Source organism: Lepeophtheirus salmonis, chromosome 14, assembly GCF_016086655.4.
Source record: "Lepeophtheirus salmonis chromosome 14, UVic_Lsal_1.4, whole genome shotgun sequence".
Taxonomy (NCBI): Eukaryota; Metazoa; Arthropoda; class Copepoda; order Siphonostomatoida; family Caligidae; genus Lepeophtheirus; species Lepeophtheirus salmonis.
Window position 1 is genome coordinate 24,711,363 of NC_052144.2, and position 23,788 is coordinate 24,735,150.

At 28.1% G+C, this 23,788-nt stretch overlaps 1 protein-coding gene across 4 annotated transcripts in view; it reads right to left on the reverse strand.

Moving 5' to 3' along the window:
* Positions 1-2,742: 2,742 nt before the first annotated feature.
* Positions 2,743-23,788, reverse strand: part of LOC121129667 (zwei Ig domain protein zig-8) — a 453,671-nt gene continuing 432,625 nt past the window's right edge. For all 4 annotated transcript variants that reach the window (XM_071893299.1, XM_071893300.1, XM_071893298.1 and 1 more), the window contains 4 exons: positions 13,240-13,448; positions 4,151-4,373; positions 3,165-3,539; positions 2,743-3,096 (listed from right to left, as the gene is read on the reverse strand). In XM_071893299.1, the coding sequence (XP_071749400.1) occupies positions 2,936-3,096; positions 3,165-3,539; positions 4,151-4,373; positions 13,240-13,448 (968 nt within the window). In that variant the 3' untranslated portion in view covers positions 2,743-2,935. The remainder of the gene's footprint in view (positions 3,097-3,164; positions 3,540-4,150; positions 4,374-13,239; positions 13,449-23,788) is intronic.

Consider the following 23,788-nt stretch of genomic DNA (forward strand, 5'->3'; position numbering starts at 1 on the left):
GCATCATAGAGTTTATGTTTCTAAACTAGTAAGTAGTTTTTTGTAGGGCTATAGAGGGAGGGCTGGATGTGAGTGATGACTAGTGATGGATCGGAAATGGATATTAATGATTTGTGGTGTTTAAGGATTAGAAGTGACATCATGATTTATCTGTAATAGGGAGTAGGAATGGAATTCCGATCAGTGGATGTTATTTATACTTTGGGAAATATAATTAAATCCAGTCATTACTCCTCTTCTTCTTCATCGTCTATAATTACTGACTCCTACTCCTTCTCATCAATCCACAATCCTCCATTTCGTAATCCTACTTTATCTTCCCTTTAGATAATTCAAATCCACGTAACCAATAAGGAAGTTGCTTAGCCCCTCACCCCCTTCTCCAGGATCACTTAATCTCCCCTGCTTCAATCTCAGCTATGAATAAAATCTGACCACAATCATCATAATTCGTAGGATCAAGCTGATACTCCCTTAACAGCCCTATACAAAAACTACGAACTAGTTTAGAAACATCAAGTGTATGACCTCCCTAAATATTTCCCTTCAAAGTGGAAATGAAATGTCGGGGCATAAATTTTACAGGGAATGAATTTAATGGGAATGAAGGTACTAGGAATGAAAAGACAGGAAATAAATTCACCGGTCTCATATTTTTCTACAATTTGTAGGCAACACGCTAATAGATTGAGATTACATTCTAACTTACTTTTTGATAAAGTGTAAATTATAAGGAACTTATTTTAATTACATGCAATTCATATTTATTTAGAAAAAGATTAAAAATTTAAATTGTTTATAATTTAAATTTTTAAAGAAATTGCTTCTTTGTAAAAAATGGACCAATATAATCTACATTTATTAAATGAATAAAAAAATAAAGGTTTTTGAGAAAGTTTTTAACCAGTTTATTCAAATATTTCATTCCATAAAAGATACTACATTATTTTTAAGAAACACTAATAGAAAAACAAAATTACCTTGTGTATTTTTTCATATTAAAAGAAATAAGTCAATAAAGACAAATATTGACTTATTTTTGTTTGTTATTTTTTCCAGTTCATCAATCTTTTTCGTATTGATAAATATATGTAGATATACTAAAGAATAACTTTTTTGTACCTTCGGTATAAAATAAAATAAAATCAAACTTTATCAGTCTTCTACCTTCATTAAATTTTTCATATTCATATATATTACTTTGAACTCTTTTTTTACTATTTAATATACCTAATCAACTACATTTTTATTTTTTTCTACATGGCTCATTTATTTTGATGTCAATTTTTGAGAGGAAATTGATATTTTGATAGAAATACATTTACATACTTTAAGTATGGGAAATTGAAGTAGCATATTTCACGGTCTAAATAAGGAATAAGGCAAATTTTCCAACAAATTTGGGTATTGATAATGGGTGAAACATAAATATATAAGTGTGTCTACCAAAAATACTCTATACCCGGTATACAGGAGTAGGCAAAAGTATCCAGACATCAAGGATGACTTTGGTTTGACGTCCTACATCAGGGGAAGGCATCACCTGCTACTACGAAGATGAAGGACATCAGGTACCTAGAGGCAAAAAACTCCGCCAAATTTGTAAATCAAGTACAAGCATCATGAATCTATTCAACTAGATGAGTCAAACTTCACCTTGGACGCTGCCTACAAACCAGAAAATCCAAATGAGAAGAACTCTTTCTTAATGTTCCTCTTGTGATTAAGATCAAGTTCCCGTCCAAGATAATGGGTGCTTGGGTTGATGACGTGTGACGGCAATGTCATGTCGGATCACATTTTTGACAACGGTATCAGGTTAGCACTAGATCAGCTAAAATCTACTTTGTAAAGTAGAATATTTAAGAAATGAAACAGGAAATTGAATTAAAAGAATAAGTAATCAATTTCTTAAGAAATAAAATTATTTCTTGGGTTCATTCATTTATTTGATATCATTTGAAAAAAAAATATTGATTCATTGTTCGAATGTTTTACTTCAATTTTCTTTTTTATTTAATAATTATTTACTAATTGTATGGTTCAAAAAATATCTATGAGTTGGTCAAAAAAGAAGAAAAAAAAAGTATATAAATTCCATGTATAGAGTATCCCTTACTCAATATGACTTTAAAACTGCGTACATCTAAACATTACATAATAACTACACACATGACGAAGCAAAGAAACAATAATTTAGTGGCTTAAAAATGTATTTTAACCCATGAAAGGCAATAATTATTTAGGGAATGTAGAATTTTTTTAGGATATCTATTTATGAGTTAAATAGGAAAATTATATTTTAGATTAATTCTAAAAATACCCCTAACTCTTTAGTAGGCGGTTAATTAATTAACTTATCTCTACTATCAGTAGCATTTAGATGTAAGAAGTTTTATATGTAAAATATCCATTTACATAAGTAATTATATAACGATATTGATAATTTTTGGGCCTACCTCTCAATGACGGAAGCTAGCAACGCCCCTGACTTCTAGTATAACTGCTATTGTTTCGGATAATAATTGAAGCACTGTAGATTTTACTTTTGTAAAACTTAAATTTTGTCAATCCCTTCCATTATATACCTTTGCAACGTCTTAACTGAGAGATATATCTTTTACAGCTGTTCAACTAAAACCCTTGTTCTTCTACTTAAAATTTTGTTTTTATTTTTGATGAGGATCATTCATTTTCTGTAAGTAAGTCTGGGTAGACACTATGATAACACAATCTCAACTTGTAAATATTTAACTGATTTATTCGTTTTTTTATCCTATAAAAATTCCTTTTTACTCCCTCAAATAGATTGTTGATATTATACTTACAAATACAGTTTTTTTGTTTATATTCTTCATATATAACACGAGACCTTTCAATTCAAATATTATATCAATATATTATTTATGTATATAAAATCTTTCAGGAAAAATATTTATGTTAACAAAAGTGTGACATATATCAAATGTACATATAATGCCAAAGATAGGTCTATTTTTCTTGTTGAATAACTTGAGGAAGTGTTGTCCGTGGCATGTTCGACTGCTTTGATTGGTGTAAGTTTAGAGCCTGTTTCTCTTTGCATTGCCAATTGTACTGAAATTGTAAGAAAATTTGAATGAGTTGGGAGATCATTTAAAAGTGTATAAAAACCCTTATATCACCTTGAACAATGTGGACTTGTACTGTATGATTTTTGGCATTTGACGGGGAACATGTATAGTTGCCAGAGTCCTTGGCCGTAACTCTATTTATAGTTAAAACAGATGCTGGATGATTATTTCTCTTTCTTTTCAAATTCCTCTTTCTTGATGCGGAAGAAGAAGATCTTAGCGAGGGCGATGGTAGGGTTGACTCACTCTCAGATAATGTACGGATTGTGACTCCTTGACGATCCGAGTAATTCATCACATTTCCATTATGATACCAATAAATAAAACTGGGAGGCCCGGAGCTTTTCTCTATAAAGCATCGGAGAAGGAGACGACTCCTTGCCTTGACATGTCGCTCTTGATTCCCAGGAATAACAGCATGAGAATCTATAAGTTTTGAAAAATAATAAATTACTAAATAATTTGTCAAAAAAAGAAAGAAAATTGATAATTTTTCGTAATCCTTTATAATTGACTTAACCTTATTTTAAAATAAATATAGATTCCTATATCTGATAGTAGTCTCAAGAATTGCAAATTTATAAGTAATAAGGTCTAATTTATTTTCTTTAGAATAGTAAACTATGGGTATACACTGCTACAAAGTTCAGCATACCTAGCAATAACTAAAAAATGGAAATATAAATTTGAGGAAAGAAAAATATGACCTTGAATACGCTTGATATGGCCCATGTCTAAATGAAAGCAAAATATAGTAGTTCCTATGAATGAACGTTTCTACTACATAAATATATATATAGATATTTATTGAGCTAATTGGTATACAAGTGTGTTAATATGAAAGTAATAATTATCTCTTCGAAATATGAGGCACTCAATAATAATTTTCTACACAGTTATTGAACACTTAAAGTAACATGTTACATGAAAAGAAACTAACCATATATTTTACATTTTTATAAACTAAATTGCTCATATTTGAGTTCTCATTATAGGTAGGTTATAGGTATACAATATACATAATTATAGTTTCGTACCTAAAATCCTAAGCCGAACCGGCCATTTTAGTTTCTTCTCTGTATCTCCGTGATATGAAACCTGGCATTCATAAATACCCTGATCTTCAAAACTCGCATTTCGTATTTTCAAAGCCCATAAGTCATTTCCTTCCGTATGAAGGGGTTGGAAGCGTGGATCTTCGGTGTAACGAATTTTTCCGATCGTAAGAATACGAAGATCTCTTGTCCTTAGCCATGACACCTAATAAATTATATATATATTTAATATTATTCAATTTAAAAATAATAGATATAGTGGTTAAATCGTAAATTTTGATAGTGTTTTATCAAACCAAAGAGTTACTAATTTTTTATTTGCATTGGTATAGAACAGTGGTTCTCAAACTGTAATGCACTCAATTCTCTTCAGTGGTACACAGAGGCTTAAATAGGGAGTTTCATAAAAAAAGTCAACCACAAATATAGTTTTGAAAAAAAAATTTAACAAATAAGTCTTTTTTTTTAAAAGATCATCCAAAATTTTGCATACTCCTTAAATTCTTAAATAATAGTGATCTTGATATTTCTTCTAGTGGTGCACAAGGTAAAAAATTTGCCAATCGCTGATATTAAGGTGGGGGATGGTGTTAATTTATGAAAATGAAAAAAATTCAATTTAAGCCCATGTTTTCTAGTGACTACATATCTTAATAGTATTTTTGTGGGGTGAAAAAAAATCCGCCGCTAACACATGTTTTTTAATTCTATTTTCAAAGTAATAAGTAAAAACTCGCAAATGACATGATCATTAAAGCCCTTTTGTACTTAAAGCAATAGTAATATAATATTTTAAGTTTATAGAGTATAGTTTTAGGGTCATATAAAAAGTAGAAGGCAAAAAAAATGTCATTTTTTTCCAATTATTTTAGCATGTGAAGTAAGATGTCCCAATTTAAAGTTGTTTGTTAATTCAAACTTCTATTGTAGTTTTATGAAAAAATTATATCTTTAAAGTTTCAGTCTTCAATGGGAGTTTTATTACCTCTACAGCCAATTCTTTACTGGTAAAGAGATTCAGAAGTTTCAATTTTAAAGTAGTGTTGCTATATTTCCGAAGTTTCAAATTTAAAAAAAAATGTTGCTGCATTTGAAAGGTTTGATTAAAGTTCCTTTTCTTAAGTGATACATAGGAATATGATCAATATTTTTCAATTTTTGAAGAAATAAAATTGTAGTTCAATGAATTGCTTGAGATACTTATTTGAAGGTCAGTACAGTGTTTCTGATCGTTTGAGTATTATTCCTATATTTTAAGGCTTGTTTCTAAAGTAATAAAAATTACTTTTATGCGGAGTGCCAAAATTAAATGTGCACATAGTTGGACAACGGTTAATAAGGGAAACTGTTTATGAACTAAAAGAAGAAATGAAATATAAATTTTGTAGAAAATAATTCAATATTACTGAAGGGCATCAAACATGCCAATATTATAACGAGTATTTTTAATATTTCTAATGTATATTTATGATATTTTGGGATTGACATAGCTATATATAAATTTATTTCATTGATGGGATCCAGATTAATAATGAGTGAAGGTGTACAATTTACATAGGTATGGTCAGAAACTCCATTCCATAGTACAACATAATGAATTCTAACTTATTCAGCCTATGTTTTTCTTTAAAGAAAGCCATATTTATCATTGCAAGTAAATCACTCAATATTAACAATTTCATAAAATATAACACTTTGAGCATCATTCAGAATGATTAATTGGTTCCAGTTGATTTATATTCAACTTTTAATGTCCTGTAATTAAAAAATATTATTTACTAGATTGCTTTGAAATATTCTATTGCATTGGTAAAAAAATATATAAAATTGAATTGGTTTTTGCTGGTATAAGAGTAGAATATAATCGATGGTTTACAGATTCTATTCAACTAAAGATAGTTAATTTTTTTAAATTTTTAACTTGGTTGTTTAAACTCGATTTCAGTATAATTTATTTTGTTAAAATTGTTACTTATTAATGTTTTGCCATTATTTTTTGTTTTCACAAATTTAATTACACATTTATTACTTGTAAATTGTAATAAGTAAAAATATCTATTGACACAATAATACTGTTTAGAGTAAGTCTTTGATACCAAAAGACAAACATGTTATAAAAAAAAAATTTAAACTATGAAACTGACAATATTGCCATTTTGAAATCAAATGAGAAATACACTGAATATTCATAAAGCTTTCAAAATATTAAAGTTGCAGTACAAATCCTTAAAAAAAGACTCAACTTGACACAGTTCTAAATATTAACAATTATAAAGAGGATGGGAACGAGTATTATGCTTAGTAAAGGTAAACATCCAAAATAAAATTTCCACATCTTTATCAATTTAAAAAAAATATACATTATCTAATTGACATTGAGTCGCTTGCATTTCAAGGCAATTTCATTTTAAAAAAAGAAAAGAAGAAATAATTAGTAACAAATCAAAATATTTATAAAAAATAAGGATTTAATATGAGAAGTGATTAATTTATTCGTTCTGGATTAGAGAATTATGTATTTCTTTTATAAGGAATCAAATTTATTTTTATATAGTTTCATCATAAAAATTTATCGTATTAAATAGATAAGATATTCTAATTACACTTAAGGGCATGCTTAAAGTACGGATTTTGAAGGTACTTTACTTTAGAATTAGTAAATATTCTACATTCTACAAATATACGTAATCACTTAAGATGATTCAAAGTTAGCACAAAAATACCAACTACAATTTAAGAAAAAAGTATCATAAATCAAATTAAGACTTTATTGTTTAGATCCAGGCTCACAAAACTTTATCTTGCCTTGTATCCTTTACTATTTTGATACATAACTACGTACCTCTAAATTAAATAAAAAAAAATAAAAAAATAAAATATAACCATTCAATTTTTATTATTCTTTTGTGTATTATAACGATTAATATCTTTTTTCTCCTCAAGACTAATTAGCTATCTATATGAAATACTTAATACAATATAACATAAAATCAACGGAGATAATTGATATTTTAATCGTTTTAATTAGATCCCTAACTTTGTTTTTGATTTGTAGTTTATCAATTGGAGGATTAATTTTGATATTGCTCTGCAGAGTCTGACTTTTAAAATCAATATTTAACGAACTGTTATATATTTATATGATATATATGTTACATTGGAAAAATAAAAATGAAAAACATATTTTCTTTTTATATTTTACTGAAACCTTAAGTGTAACCCTAGGTGTACATGTTCCCCAGGCTGAGAAGCCATGTTGTAGACTATGACAACTAGGGATTGGGGAAAAAATGTTTTAAAAATGCAAAAACATGTAAAAAGAGGTGCCAAAATCTGCTATAGGTTTTTTGTTCTGTATTTGACATAATAAATTTTGAAAGAAAAAAATTTTAATAAAAAAGGATTTCCCCTTTTCTTTGCAGAATTAATCGAGAATGCATATTTATTTAGAAAATAATTTAGAGTTTACTAGGATTAACTTACAGAGACATGAGATGGGACTCGTACCTATTTAGCAAACTCTTTGGACTTATACTGCATTGGAAAATTACACGTATCAAATATATAAACCTATATATCAGTAAGAAAAAAAAAAAAGATTATGTAATGAAATCAGACAACAATTTTTGATAGTTGCTTGTAATTTGAGATTCTGTTATATGAAAGAAATATTTTTCTAGTAAATTTATATTTTTTGTTAGAGTATTATTCTTCGAATTAAAGTAAATATAGATTCCTTTTCCTTTTGCTAGGTTTATCTCGTAATCCCTCTTCCTGGAACTATGACAGCAAAATATATAATCTTAAATAATTGTTATAGTATTCATTCTAAGACAATGTTTTCATGTATTAATGCTTAGACAGTTAATATAAAATCTTTATTTTTACACCTTGATTATATACATTTATTTTACGTTGTAGTTCTAATGTTCATGGCATAATTATGGTAAGAACTACAAAAAAAGAAAATAAATAAACTTTTTCTGGAGAACAAAGAAACAGAGTGCTATCTGTAAAGCAGAATTTCTTTGTATGTATTTCCTTTCATATGAAAAAATGCCTCTTCTTAGAAAGGAAAAAAAAGCTATATTTCTTCAGAGTATAAGAGCAAAGTTTTAATTAATTCTTGACTTTTACTGTCAAATTTAAATTTAAAAAGAAGTAAAACAATATTGATGTCTTAATTTCACAATTATAATTTTTTGGTTGAAAAAGTTTTAACATCCCTTTCTCTTTTTTTACATTAAAAACTTACACCGCAAAATTTATACTATAATTATGCATATTACAGATTTTTGTACAAAAAATCAATAATGTTGTCAACTTTTTTTTCAGACATTTGATTAAACCTTATTTTGAGTAGCAAAATCAATGATAATCCAATTTTCACTTATTGTGGATAAAAATAATTTATTTTGTAGCGTTAAGTACACAGAAGACATTAGCGACAAGGGGTTGCATTATTAATTCTTCTATATAGATCTATATATCTACTAACGCTTTACATAATGCACGTCCTTTTGACAGTAGAGTGTGACGTCATTAAACACATTTTGTTTCTTAAAAAATAAGCTGATTTTTTACATGTTTGTATAAATTATTTTTAGGATAATTTAGGATGTAGAGTCATTGATAGTATTTCTACTCAGAAACGAAACATAGGGCGTGTAACTGAGTTACGAGGTCTTACAGATGAAGAAATAACATTTCAATGAATTTTGATTTGTGATGTATTTGTATGTCAATTGTAAATATCATGTTCATTACATTCTCCATATTCCAATTCGTGACAGGATTAACGTAGCAGTGTGCGTGCACGCATTTATTCCTTAATCCATTCCGGTATTATTGAACTGTTTAACTGGACTCTGTGGCATTTATTTTTGTAAACATAAAAAAATAAACCCCTAATAAGTGTCTCTATCTTCATGTTTTTGTCAGCTAAAAGGGTATTTGTAATGAAATTTTACTTGCTTTTTTAAATAAATGTATAAGTCAAAACTAATACATCACTAATAGGTTTTATTCCACGAAAGTTCTAGCCCGTAAAAACTTGCTCGGTATTTTGAAAAGCCAACTTAGCCCATGTGACATCTCTTTCTGCTATATCCTAAATCACTTTTAACCTAAAGACACCTTTAGAAAAAATCATATCTTTCCTTGCCAAAATTCCCCACATTTGACCATTATTTTATTTTATGAATGTACAGTGAAGAATTTTATCAACCAATAAAGAATGACTACAAAAGTGTATCATAAAATCATATATAGTTAATAAAATAATGCTGTTATCCTTTTGTGCAAATGTGAGATTGAGAAAAAGGGATATCATATGTCTAAATAAACTATTGCATGTTTAATAGGATACGTATAAATGTAAATATAATAAACATTGGAATATGTTTCTATGGGATTTTTTTCTTAAAGATATAATTTTTTAATTTCTCAGTAAATTAGGGGTGTAACACCAGAACACTCTGTTATTTATGAAATGCATACTTTAATCAGTAATGAGGAACAACCATACTTTGCCTGTTGTTGATTTATTTTTTGAGTCAATAAGTTTAATGTATTGTTGCAGAATGAAATGGAGCGAAAATTCTTTTGTAATTGCGTGTAACAATTGCCACATATTAAGCGGTGATTATAGCCTTATTAGCTTATGACAGGTTGGGGAAAAAGATATATCGTATCTTTCGATTATTTGCAATGCTGTATAAGGAGTATTAGAATCATCCAAATGAAGCCAAGTAAGCCCTTTTCTTTTCTTTTTTTTACTTGTTGCCAAGAGAATCCAACTTCATAATACCTTCCCTATTCGTAGAAATGCTTATGCTTATTGGCAGAAAACTTGGACAACCAATTTTCACAGGCCTCTTTTGAGGCCAAATTTGTAACCCAAAGCGCGTTGGCCATTAAGAATAATTGATAGTATTCACTTGATGCCAGGTATGGACTGTAGACTGGATGCCCAAAAACTTCTTATCCGATCTTCCAGAGCTACTGTCAAGTCATCAAAGATGTGTACATCCTGGCGTTGTCATGATGATGTCTTGTTGTCTCTTATTCGCCAATACTGGCCACTTCTGATCATTTGCCAGCTTCAAAAGGTCGAGTTCTTCATATAAGAGAAAGAATTGTGCTGGGGAAAAAAAATCTTTCGAACAACAGCTGTGCACAACGAACCGAAAGAATACTGGTCCCAGAAGCAAAGCAAATTTTCTTGGTCGTTTTAGACGAGTTTTTCCCATTCAGATACTAAAAAATGTAAAATATGGTGAATTTATTTCTTTGAAACCTCCATACTCGACGCACAATAATTCACGACGGAACAGGTCAAGCGTAATATTGTACAAAATCGTTTGTAGTTTATAGTTACAACTTTACAACAATTCATCGTATGATCTGATGTGACCAATAACGAAAAATATATATATAGTTGAATAAATGTATAGTAAATACGAAATTACTTTTTTTTGGTGGTATGTTAAAAGAAAATGAACCGAAACATGACATAATAACCCTAAATTTGTGAGAGAAGAACAGCCTAACTGTTAAGATGTTTTTGTTAGGTTATATGTAGGCATCTATGAGAGGAAGAAAATAAAATAAAAAGCAATTCAGAATCTAAAAAGGACATACGCAGGAATTACTTTGATGTCGTTTTTAAATTAAACTTACATTTATAACTCCAGACAAAAATATTGTTACTCTTAATTTTTCATAATAACGAGTACAAGTAGTCACTCTCCTCAACATTAAAAACTTATAATAAGTAACATCTTTGAAAAATTGAAAACACTGCTCCGATTGCCAGGTATGTGAATATTGGCTATATTGCGGTGGCCATAATTTAAAAAAAATCATATCTTGGTCAAAACAAGATGTGTTGATTAACTATTCTACTGAATTTTTTAAACTATAATGTGTCAACAAGCAAGGATGTCAATAGCTTATAATAAAACCTATCAGCAAATAGTTATGTTGTATCTCAAATTTAAAATATTTGTAATAATATTTTGTTAGGTGTAGTTTTTCTACGCTTACGGAAATTAAAAGAATATTTACATCCCTACAAATCCAAAAATTATTGCAAGTGGTGTAGGTCATATTTTTTACATATCTATCTTAATTCCCTTTTCATTTTCTCAGATCAATAATAAGCAAATAGTTACTATTCTTTTTCACAAAACCCCGATAAAAAAAGCCAAAACAATAAGCAACTCAGAATTACTCATTTAATTTTTGAGAAAAAAACAAAAAAAAACTTATGTTATTATGAAAAAAATATATGAGTAAATATCGTACCAGAAGGAGCAAGAACACGCAATGAACAATAAAATACACACGGATAAAAAATATTTGTAGTTTCTAAATCAAGGCTTAAAATTTATGTATTTTCTATGAATAATTCAATAATCTTATTATGATGAGTTTAACATTTACCGTTCCATTTCATTTAAGTGTTTTGATTTACAGTTGAGAATTTTCCTTCTTTTTAAAGAAAGGATACTTGAAGAAAAAAGAAATTACTTATTTATGACATTACATGAGTGCTTAAAGACAAATAAATAAAGTTTATTTAAAAATATGCATTTTCGTTATATAATCATAATTTTAATTATTTTAACAAAACAACTGAGTTACTTAAAAGAAAGTTTGTTTATATTTACAGATACAAATATTATAAGAAAATAATAACAAAAAAAAAATCCTTAAGATATGAGTAATTGAACTAAATTGAACAATTATTTTTGTAACCTAGTATGATTACTAATGTTGCGTGGGTTCCTAATTGATGTTAAATTAAAGTTAACAAAAATATTACAAATCATCTAAAACAAGAGTCTTGAATCTATAAAAGCCTTCCAATCCCTTAAACAAAAGAAAAACAAACAAAATACCTTCCAAGATTACAATTTGTAGTTATTTTGACAAATTTGACAACTTAATCAACAATGACAAGAATTGATGAATCGCCTAAGTACCACTGTACGCTCAAGGTTTTAGGTTCATGATATTAAATATTATCTTAGCGGTAGTACTTGGCGCTGCCCGAAGTAATTAATAGTTCGACCTATGCACAAACATTTTAAGAAATATATCTAATATAAGGTCATGATCCAGTGAGTAATTAAGCCTCTAGAGTGTCACTTGCCTGAATTTTACCTATACATACTTGTTCCTAAGTTTAAACTATTTTTTTTTTTACGTAATGTACTATTATTTTCTAAATACTTGCTACAAGTAAAATTTCATTAATATGACTATATTATTGTTCCTTGGATCGAAAATGGCTATGCTGATTTAATACAGACGGATATATGTAGGTTATTTTTTTATTCGTTGGATGGCTCTAATGTTGAATCCATATTACTTTTTATAAACTTTTTTACATTAAATAACAAAATTATTTGCAAAAGAACAACTCAATTCAGTCAAATTGTATTTCATGATTATATTATAAAATGCAATAATTTCCTTGTTTTGGAATTTGGTATTAGTTTGAAGGAAGTAAGAGTCGACGTTATTATAAATAGCCAATAGCTTAAGTACACAAAGACAAACTTTGCAGTGTTACTGTACAAGATAACTTATTTCTAGTTTATGGAAACAGTTCTATGAAAGAATCAACGACCACAAAAATAGATTGGGGATGTGGGTTCAATTGAATTGAACTTAAATCTATATACACAAATTATTTAAAACCTGTTTTTTAACCCTTAAATGCTTTTTGTTACACATATGCAACATACCAAAAACAACAATCTTTTAATATAATGTTTGAAACTAAAATATATTAAATTTTTACATATGAAACAACCCTGTTGGTAAGTTTGAGAAGATTTTGGAATACTTTTGCAGAAAAAAAACCCATGCTTAATAGGTAATTATTAATTAGAAAAAAAGAAAGTTCCAAAAATCTTTTTTTTTTTTCGTTAAACTACTTCTATGAAACGTTTTTCACTTGAAAAAAGTTTCTTTCAGCCCAAAAAAGAAAAAACAAATTTCTGTAAAAGTTTGATAATTACAAATATCCCAAAATATAGTTACTTGTATATAGCTCTTACCTCTCGATCCCCAATGTTTCCCACGATGCAGTTTAAATAAGTAGTTTGTCCTAGAGTACCAAGGACAAGACTCTTTGTTTCATTAGAAATGTATGGAAGAGCTAAGTTTTTTTTCCAAAAGTTCCAATGTTTTTGCATAGAGTATGATGTATCTATTTTGATATCCTCTTGGAACTCTTGTGCATTTTTTTTGTCCTCAAGAAGTGAACCTGGAAATATATTTAAGTACTCATAAATGTCTAACCAATTGTTCACATTTCAAGTATAAAATGATTTTCAGTTTTTCTAATAGATTGGATACATAAGCCAAAAATATTTTTTTTCATTTGACCAAGACTTATAAGATTAATTATTTGTTGTATTTACCACGAAAAATTCCAATAATTTGTTTAATTTATTTCAAAACTTATACTAAATTTTTATTTCTATTAAAAATATAATATTTTTATACTCTTTTTAAGTTTTTAAAAAGTTACAAAAAAAATCCTCCATTGTTTATTTTATTATAAAGATTTACATAAAATCATAGCTAATACGTCAAAAAATAACAATTTTTTATTTTAACAATTGACAAAATTATAAATCTTAAATGTTGAGATAGTGATGTAAATATGGTATTTCGTTTAATTAAAATTGTATGCTTAAATATTAATGTGTGTAATTTTTACCCATTAACATTGAAATGAAATTAGATACGTTAGTAACTATTGTGCTTTCCAAATTTGATTTATTCTGGCATTTTTTTAACCTACAAACATGATTTTTTGAAAAGTTAAAGTTTGAAGATTCATAATTATTTGAAACATATTTTGAATAGGGTCGTTTCAATATTAAACAGGTCGTAATGTCATATAATCGATAGATTTGGTCCTTTGCCATTTCATAAATATATTTTTAATATTTTACGCTGTTGTACATATTTCTAGTGATAGAAAAACTGTTTCTATAAAGTATTTAGCACTGCACGAACTGTACATATGATATTTCAAAAATAAATCTTTTAGGATGTTGAATAGAAAAACAATATATTCAGATGGATCCCGATGGATTACGTCCGTTATTGAATACTGCCGTTTCAGAAAACATTACAGAGCAGCTTTAAATAAAAAAAAATAGACCGCTAGCACTTTTCACCAACTTTATATAAAAATGAAATAAGACATTCATCTATAGAAATATAAGCCTATAATATCGGATATCGCCTATAACTATGCGTAAGTGGTTTCATTTCGTGATAGTTAAACACTTTTTGGTAATCACTGATCAAGAACCGTCTCCTTTATGTTCAAGACAAAACACTCAAGAATAATACAAATTTTTGATAATCATAGATGAATATTCACCCTTCCTGTTTGTATTTCCATGTTGATACATGATATTATCTACATTAATTAATTTTGGCGAATTATTTTCACTGTTTGGAATGCCATTATGCATTCAAAGTGACCATGGAATATCGCTCATGTCTAAAGAGTTAAGCAATTTTTACAATAAAATGAATTGCGATAAGTAGAACAACTCCTTATCATTCTTACAAGTTGAAAGATACAATGGTATCAATTGGAAAAGTGTTTCCCTTATGTTAATGACTTGAGGGTTAAGTCAAAGTTGTAAGGATTAAGTAATACAGATGTTTTCCATTCAATACGTTCTGTATTACATACACCACATTAAATATTTTTTTTAATGAAAGGCTCTCAGCAATAGGCTCAACAATTCCGTCTAGGTTACTAGACCAGGGAAACTTTATATGAAGAGACATATGCGTCAAAGTAAGTAAGAACCTTTCTTTGACAAAGTAGATCTCATCTCTACAAACCCAGAGTATCTTATTTTACTTCTTCCGGAAGGGGATATCAAAACTGTCTCTTGAAAGTATTTAGCACCGCATGGCCAAAGTTCGATAAATCTTTCTATGATTCTACAGAAAAATTAGATTCATGAATTGATTAAATACAAACAAAAGATATTGGAAGATCTCAAGTGGTAAATGAAAAAAAATAGAAGTACGGAATCTGAGTAAACATATATTCAGGTGTTTAGAATATCAAAAAGAAATCGAAGATCTGCAGATTATTTAAGATATTAACGAGAAGGGGATGAATGTGATAAATATTGGAGTTGTTCCATTTATAATATATTACCTAGGTAAACACAATTATAATAAACATCGGGGGACATGTGTTATTAATGGAATAAAGGTTGTACATATTTATATTTATTCATATCATTTGTTGTTGGTATTTCATAATTTTTTGTAGTTATAATTAAATAATTATAGACTAGAGATAAATTTAAATAAAACGTAAAATCAGATTTAAGAGACACGTTTAATAATTTATCGTGATGTTTGTCAATTTGGGAGCCCACCTTGAAATGAAATTTTTTATTTATGATACTTACTTAATGGAACAATTTTTTGAACCAAAAACATTGTAATTTTGATATTTAATTTGTAATTGCTACATTTATCAATAAAAGAGATTCAAGACAAACGCTGAACACAAAAAAAATATTATCAGAGTTTTTCCAAAAATTTGGAGTATGTACAGGGTAGGACACCATAACGTGGACTATTAATTAATGTTTATTTTATCATGAGAAGCAAAATGACAGTGCCTCTTTGATCTCCAAGATGCTAAAGCTGATGTGATTAGGATTATGGACATAGCTAAGTGTTCTAGGAGCCTGCTTTTTGAGTTGTAAGAGGACATTCCAAACGTTCCATTAAAATCTGAACACATATTATACTTCAACATGATATAATTTATTAATTAACAACAGAATTTAACAATTTATGTAACCACCCTTTGCGGCAAGGATGACTTCCAGAGGCCGGGGATTTCTTCCTTTGTAATTGGGTTCCAGTGCTGACTGATAGTGACTTTCAGGGCCTCAGTGTTTGTATGACGGATACTGCAGGCCTTCCCCTCGAATCCACCCAAAAAGGCGTAGTGGAGGGGGATGGCATCAGGGCTGTAGGGAGGGGTGGTCAACAGTGTCCAAAAAGAGTACAAAATAACTCGAAAGAGACTTGCAACGGAGGAGATAGGTTTTTTCATGGCTAGTAACAAAAGTAGCCTGTCCACCATCACAAGGCTATGTCTACCCACTTTTTGATAACTCTCTGGACTATCTGGTGTGAAAAACCGAAATATCTTGTTTTGGCCGTCATGGACTTGAGGGGATTGGCCTGGGCTGTTGTCTATCCCTTTTCCGGGTCCAGTTTGACCTTTTTGACAAATCTCTTCCACGTTGCTTACGTTTTGGACTTGTTAACGGCGTAGAAAGTGGTCCTGGAGACGCCCAACAGCCTGTGAGTGGCTGAATGGAAATTGTTCGATCACGTTTAAGTGTCATTTTCTCGACTTAAACATAATATACACTTATAAATTTTAATTAATTTCAATCACTCAACCTTAATTTCTAATTGCCTTAGTAAGTGTGTAGATTTCAATGGCCCACCCAGTCAAATGATTTAATTTCTGTGAATAAGAAAATAAGATGGGCCATTACAAAACCCTGTTTAACAGCAAGATATATTTAGATAATACCAATATTTGCTAAAACTTTAAGTATTGGACTGAGGACAGTATATTATCACACACAAAATATGTTGGATGAGACCATGGGTCCAGTAATTATGGTCAATGAGGGAGGAAGGGTTTGAGATATGATGAAACAACAGTAAGAGCCGGTATAAAAAAGATAAATTTCCAAAATATTATAAGATGCCATATGTAGGGCTGATTTCAGGGGAGTGGGCGTATATAATATTCTAAAAATATAAACATATAATATATGAAAAGAATAAATTTTTATAAAATTACCATAAAAAAAGTCATTTTAAAAATTAAAGGAAACATTATACGGTAAAAAAAATTCATGAAATGATATATAGACATAATTTATTAGAAAAACCATAAAAATATTAGGTCTTAACTAAAAAAGGACCTGCACATATGTATATTTTTGCTACAGGCCGAGCTCATGCTAAAATAAGGCCTGGCAATCTGTAAAAAATTCCGATGATATGTCTCAAATGTCTAAAATCTTGTTACCAAAGATTTATGGCTTCCTAATAGCTACAGTCTTAATTTAATTAGTTACTTTGTCAAAATCCATATACTCAATCACAACATCATTCCATTAAGAGAAGTCTAATCGCATATATAAAACAGGATTTGAGCATAATGGATCTCTAAAGGCCATTAATTCACTTCAGGGGCATCTTTAAAGAGGTTATAGAAGTTAGCAGGTTTTCCATTTTTTAATATTGTTTTAACTTTAATGAATCTACAAATTAAATATTAGATCCAATAAATATCTTTAAAATTGATTGAGTTATGTTATTTTTTGATTAGTGATAGAGTAAGTGAAAATTCCGTTCACCATGTTATTACTCAATTATGAATGAATCAAATCAATATGATTCTTTGTCGATTTTCATGTTTTCAAAAAGTAAACATCAATGCTGTACTATGATTTTGTTAATGGAAAAGTTGCATTGTCTTGAAGCAAATTAAGTTTAATATTATTTCAACATTGACGGATGCGCAAATATATTTAATATGATTGATTAAAGAAAAAACATTTTTTTTCTAGCTTCATGAATTAATGATGGATGCATTTGTGAAAAAACCTTAGAAAGCAAGAAATAAAAAAAACACATTTGTCAAAATAGGATATATAATAATCTGATAATTCTATTTGTCTTCTTTAATAAATTCAATATCACATTAGCATTGCGCGAAAAATTAACGACAACAAAGATTTTCTTTTGACAGGGCACGTGGAATAATTCATAATATCAATAGTGTCATAAAAAGTATTTTATCAAACCACAGCTAAATAACTATATTTATGTACATACATTAGTAAAAAAGCGGCCATTGGTTGTGCGTCAAGTTCTCAAAAACAAACTTCGAGCTGTTTCATCTTGAGTTTTTTTTTTCATAAATGACTAAAAACTTTCATTCATTATCCTTGATCCTCAAAAATGGAGATGATGACGTTTGCCACTTTCAAAACAGTACATGTGGACTTTGTCATTTCACAAATCACATAAAAAAATGTTTTTGATCTTTAGACATGCAGCACGCCGATGTAACAATATAATTGTTCATTGCATATATTCAAGCAAAATATTGAATGACAATTCAACTATTTCTGTTTCTACTTCTAATGTAACTAAGTTGCTTGTTTCATATTTAATATCCCACTTCCATAACCCATTTAAGTTCAAGTGTAAAGTTAAGATTGGACAATTGATGAGGAAATTAGCGAAAATTATATTTTTAAAGCAATGGTTAATATTAATGACACGAAGGATCGATCCATACTTGTAGGTCCTCTGGATTGGACATTTTTTATTTATTTGGTCATTAATTCAAATGATAATCAATTTTTCTTTACTTTTTTGGTTTGTTTTGAGCTGCAGAATTCTAGTTTTATAAATTAAATTTAGAATCACATTCTCTTTCCTTACCATTTTTTTATTATAACTACTCGTTTTTCTTTAACCCTTTCAGACCCACAAGGAATTGAAAAGAAAATCAAAGATAATTATAGTCAATCATATTAGAACTAATTAGAATTAATTTATTTAATAACTTTAATAGTTTGGCCAGAATTTGATGGGACACTGATGCCCCTCTGGGTGTGAAGGGTAATTTTTTATTATATTTAAACAAAATGCTAAAGTTACACTTTGGAGTCAAATTCTTAATATTTATTGATTATTTTTACATAACTTTTATTTCTGATTAAAACAAGTAATAAATCTACTATGAAAAAATAATTACTATTAATATAATCACTGCTTTACATGTGAAACGTAATGCCATAATTTTAATCTCTTACCAAGCATAAATCAAGATTACAAGCCATACAAATGACCAAAGTTCGATTTTCTATATTCCTTGCTTGCATAGTAAGCACATCTTTTTTTTTTTTTTAAAATCCAGAAAATGTCCACTATGATTGTTCGTTATAACGAATACATCTTTACTTTTTGTTGGTCTAGACGATTGGCTATCCTCTTACGCCCTTCATAATAATTAATCAGAATGTATTTGTTTGGCAATTATTGATTTAATGTAAGTGATCTAATTAACTTATTTATATCCAATTTCTGAACTTTTCCTCTTTCTAAAATATTAATTACTTCTTTCAATTAGTATTCTTTAGTTTTAGTTATAATTGAAAAAATAGAAAAAATATGCAAATAAAATATTAGCTTATAACTAAAACACTTAATTTTACTTGATTTTTATATGATTAGGCACTTTTTGTGGGATTGTATTCAAGATAACCAAATAAATATTTATAAAATATATTGAAAAAAAAGAAAAAAGGTTTTTAATTATAACATTCTTCCTTTTACCGTCTTTTATTCAGTGACACTCTTGATATGTACATTAGTATAAATTATTACCACAAAGGGGCATTCTGTAAAATAAAAAGCTCCTTTTAACGTTCTGAATAAACTCACAATCTTCTTTTCTCTGTATCTAAAATAAAGTAGGTATACATAAATACTTGCCATATTTGAGTGAAATATGAGTTTAATAAAATGAAAATCTTTTCAAAATATTTCAACGTAGGATATACTTTTTATTATTTGTTTTGTAAGAGATTTAATTTCTATTTTTTCACTGCTCTTCAGAGAAGCCTCTTTATGTCTAACCCAAAAGAAAAAATGAATAAAATATTTTATCTATGTACTTTAATAGAATAAAACCTAAGAATTTTTTTTGTGAAATGTAGAAATATATTTATTTTCTTATTTTTTACGTATTTTTTCATATATATATTGTGTGTACATACAATATATACATTAGACTACGTAGATAAAGTTTAGGGACTATAGTTTGATGAAATCTCAAAAGGGTTACTTACAACCAAACATGATTTTCTATAGAGAAATTAGCGACATTTTTAGTCAAATTTATGTTTGAATCAGAAAAGAAAATATTTGTTTAGGATACCCGGATTAGTTATTATTACTAATATTTATTTAAAAAAAAGAGCCTCTACAAACATTAATATACTTTCAAATCTTTTAAAAAGAGCTTTCAGTTTATAACTTCTTCTTTGTTACAGATTATATGGATACAAAGGGATATCCGTTTACAATCATTTCTTGATCTTAATTTTACATTAAAATTTATTAGCCCTTCCAAATTTACAAGTACAAATAAATATCCGAGGGATTTTACAAAATGATTTCATATAAATATTTCTCGCACAAAATTTGAAATAATTAAAATTATTAATGAAAGACATTATAGTGAATATGTATCCATAAGAATAAACCATTAAAAAAGAAGTACTTAAGGTAACAAGATGAACAAATGTTTAAGAAAAGATAAAACTTGACAAAAGGGGTATAATATCACCTCACATTTGTTCGTTTTTCTTTTATTAATAATTAATTGGCAATCCCAACCAGAGAAATAATATTCCCCTCGGATTGACTCTGATGGAGTAAAAAATGTTATTTAACTAACACCTTTTTTTTTTAATTTGACGTATAACTTATATAATGCCACATATCTTAAATAATTTACAGTAATACCTCGAAATAGAAGTTTAATTCATTCCTAGACTGGAGTTTGTTAGTCAAAGCAATTTTCTCAAAAGAAATAACTGAAAAGTTATCTTAAGTTCAAGGGTGAATAGAAGGATAAAAAAAAAAGAATGTTGATGTTCACAAAAGTTTACCAAATACAGATAAATTATTTTAGAGTAGAAATTTTTTAATTCGAAAGTATCAAAAATACAGTACATATCATTTCACAATTTATATGATTACTCTTCCGATAAAAAAAAATGAGTTAAATAAGTTTAGATAGGTTATTAATTTATTAAAAAAATAACTAGTTCAATTATTCTTAATAAACTCTGCAAAAAAGTTCATTTACTCTTCAAAAATTCATATATATATATAAACTACTGATAATTAAAAAAATTCTCAGTATATAGTCAGTATAGCTTTGAAGACATTTCATCATAACTTTTTAACAAAATTATGTTAGGTAAAAAATTTCTTATTGTATATCTAAATTATAAAATAAAGTTTATCTGTATGTTTGAATGGAAAACAGTCATTTTTGATCAAAGAAATAACAATGCAGTCATATTAATTAAATCTCACAGACATTTTAGATGAAATGTCAAGTGTTTCTGCAGGGGTACATTGAATAAACTGTAATATAGCAATTTAGTCATATTAATCATACACATTTTTGTATGCACTCTATACAGTGATCTCTAATGAATATCATATAAATATTTTTGATCTAAAAATAAAAATTCAGTCATATTACTAAATATCTTAAGTGTTTGGCCTGTAGCATCGAGCGTATATCACAGCTCCAAAAAAAAAGTAAGAAGATTTCTCCAATTTCGTGGACAAGGTACATTTGGTATGGTTGATTATTTTATGTTAGTACACTCGTCACGAACATATATTTACTGTTTCAGCTATATAATACGTATAGCCTGTTTGTGAAATGCATAACGTTTAGAAGTATTTTGCGTGTTCGGGGATATTTTGAAAATTGAAAAACATGGATTAAATAATTTGCATTAAATTTGTGTAAAAAATAAAATTAAGTGCTCCAAAACATTTGAAATGTTGACATTGGGATACGGTGAAACTGTTCCGAGTAAAAAAAAAGAAGTTTAAAAGTGATACAAACTTTTCCAAGATAGCGGGGGAGATGCCAATAACGATCCTAGCGCTGGACCCCCAAACACGTCAACAATAGAGAAAAACGTTGACTCCGTGAAAAAGTTTGTTTTGGAAAACGTCAAATTACTATTGGAGAGGTTGCTGAGGATATTGACATATCGATCGGCTATTGCTATAAATTTTTTTGAACATTTTCGGCGTAATAACGAGTGCTTGCTAAGTTTGATCCAAAACTGCAACATTTTGACAAAAATACCCTCGCATTTTTTTTTTTTGGCAAAAAACAACAACACAATCAAGCCTCAGTCACCATTTTTACTGTATTTGGCCCAGGTGACTTTTTCTTGTTCCCAAAACTTAAGAAAACTATGATAGGACTGAGATTTGTATCGATTGAGGAGATAAAGACTGCACTGCATGAAGAGCTATACCGAAAAGTACTTCCAGGATTTAAAGAAGCCTTAACCTAAGTGTACTGTATTTGAGGGGAATTATTTTGAAAGATATATTTTTCACATTGATGAATTAAAATATAAATTTTTCTCAAAAAAAAAAAAAAAAAGTTGCCTTACTTTCTAAACATACCTCGTATGCATATTTTTCAGTTAAGAAATAACAATATAGTCAAAATAATGAAATATCATAGGCTAAAGTACTTCCTGGCTCATCAATCCTAACGTAATATTATTTTTTATGGGTTATTAATGTTATTTTATTTTTGAGGGGAGAATATCTATGTATGGAGTTACTACGTATGAGTGGGTTTAAAAAAAAAACGTTGTGTAACACTGATGATTTCATGGGTACTTATTTTCTTTTATATTTCTTAGGCAAAATTTGTCTGTTTGGCCCCCCTAATAACTCTGGGCTATGCTGAGTATTATCGCTAGTTGTATTATATGGATTAAATTAAAAATGAATATTATTAATTAAATTATGGGCTATTTCAGTAAATTCGAATAAACTTTGTATAACGTTTTAACCCTTTGTTAGTGAACATCCTAACTATAACGCTATTAGTGAAGTGTGTAAAAACAAACTCCAAAAAATAGAGCGTATTTATTTACTTGATAAACAGTTCATAATAATTGCATTATTTAATTTTTTTAACTATTCCATCCATTTTACACATATATAAAAATAAAATGACAAAAATAATTGTATAAATATTGGACATTGAGAAAAAATAAATCCTTATTTTAAAATACCCTTCACAATATGGATTTGTTGTTTCAACAAGATATACATTGTTTATAGTAAAAACATTAAATTTTTATTTTTGATAAAAAATTATATTAAATAACCATTACTTCTCACCAATTTTTTGAATCAAATAGTACCCATTAGTTGCTTATTAGGTTGCGTGTATTATGTAAAATAATACCTACAATAATATAATTTTGTAGCTACCTTTGTGCGTTTCAGTCCATAATCAAAAGGAAAAACAAGGGAACTAGTTTTCAGAAAAAACTTCAATACATTACTTAAACTTTGATGAAAAATTGCTAAATATACAAATAAGTCCTTAACAAAAGACTATCAAAATAAAAAAAGAATTGCAAATCATCAGTTTTAATTTTTCATGATATTATTGAAGAGTATTGGCGATAAAATGTAGATACAAAGAAGTAAAAACATTTTACATTGGGTATATAATATCCCCGTTTACTAGCGGTGGGTTACATATGGCTAGTGAATGAAAAATTCCATAACAATTAATTTGATATCTTATCGTATATTGGAATATCAGTCGACTCATATCTCGAATTTATAAATTATAGTCTAAACAATATTAAAAACTATCTAAAATGTAGAAATAAGTACATAATATTTTTTAAATATTCCTCTAGA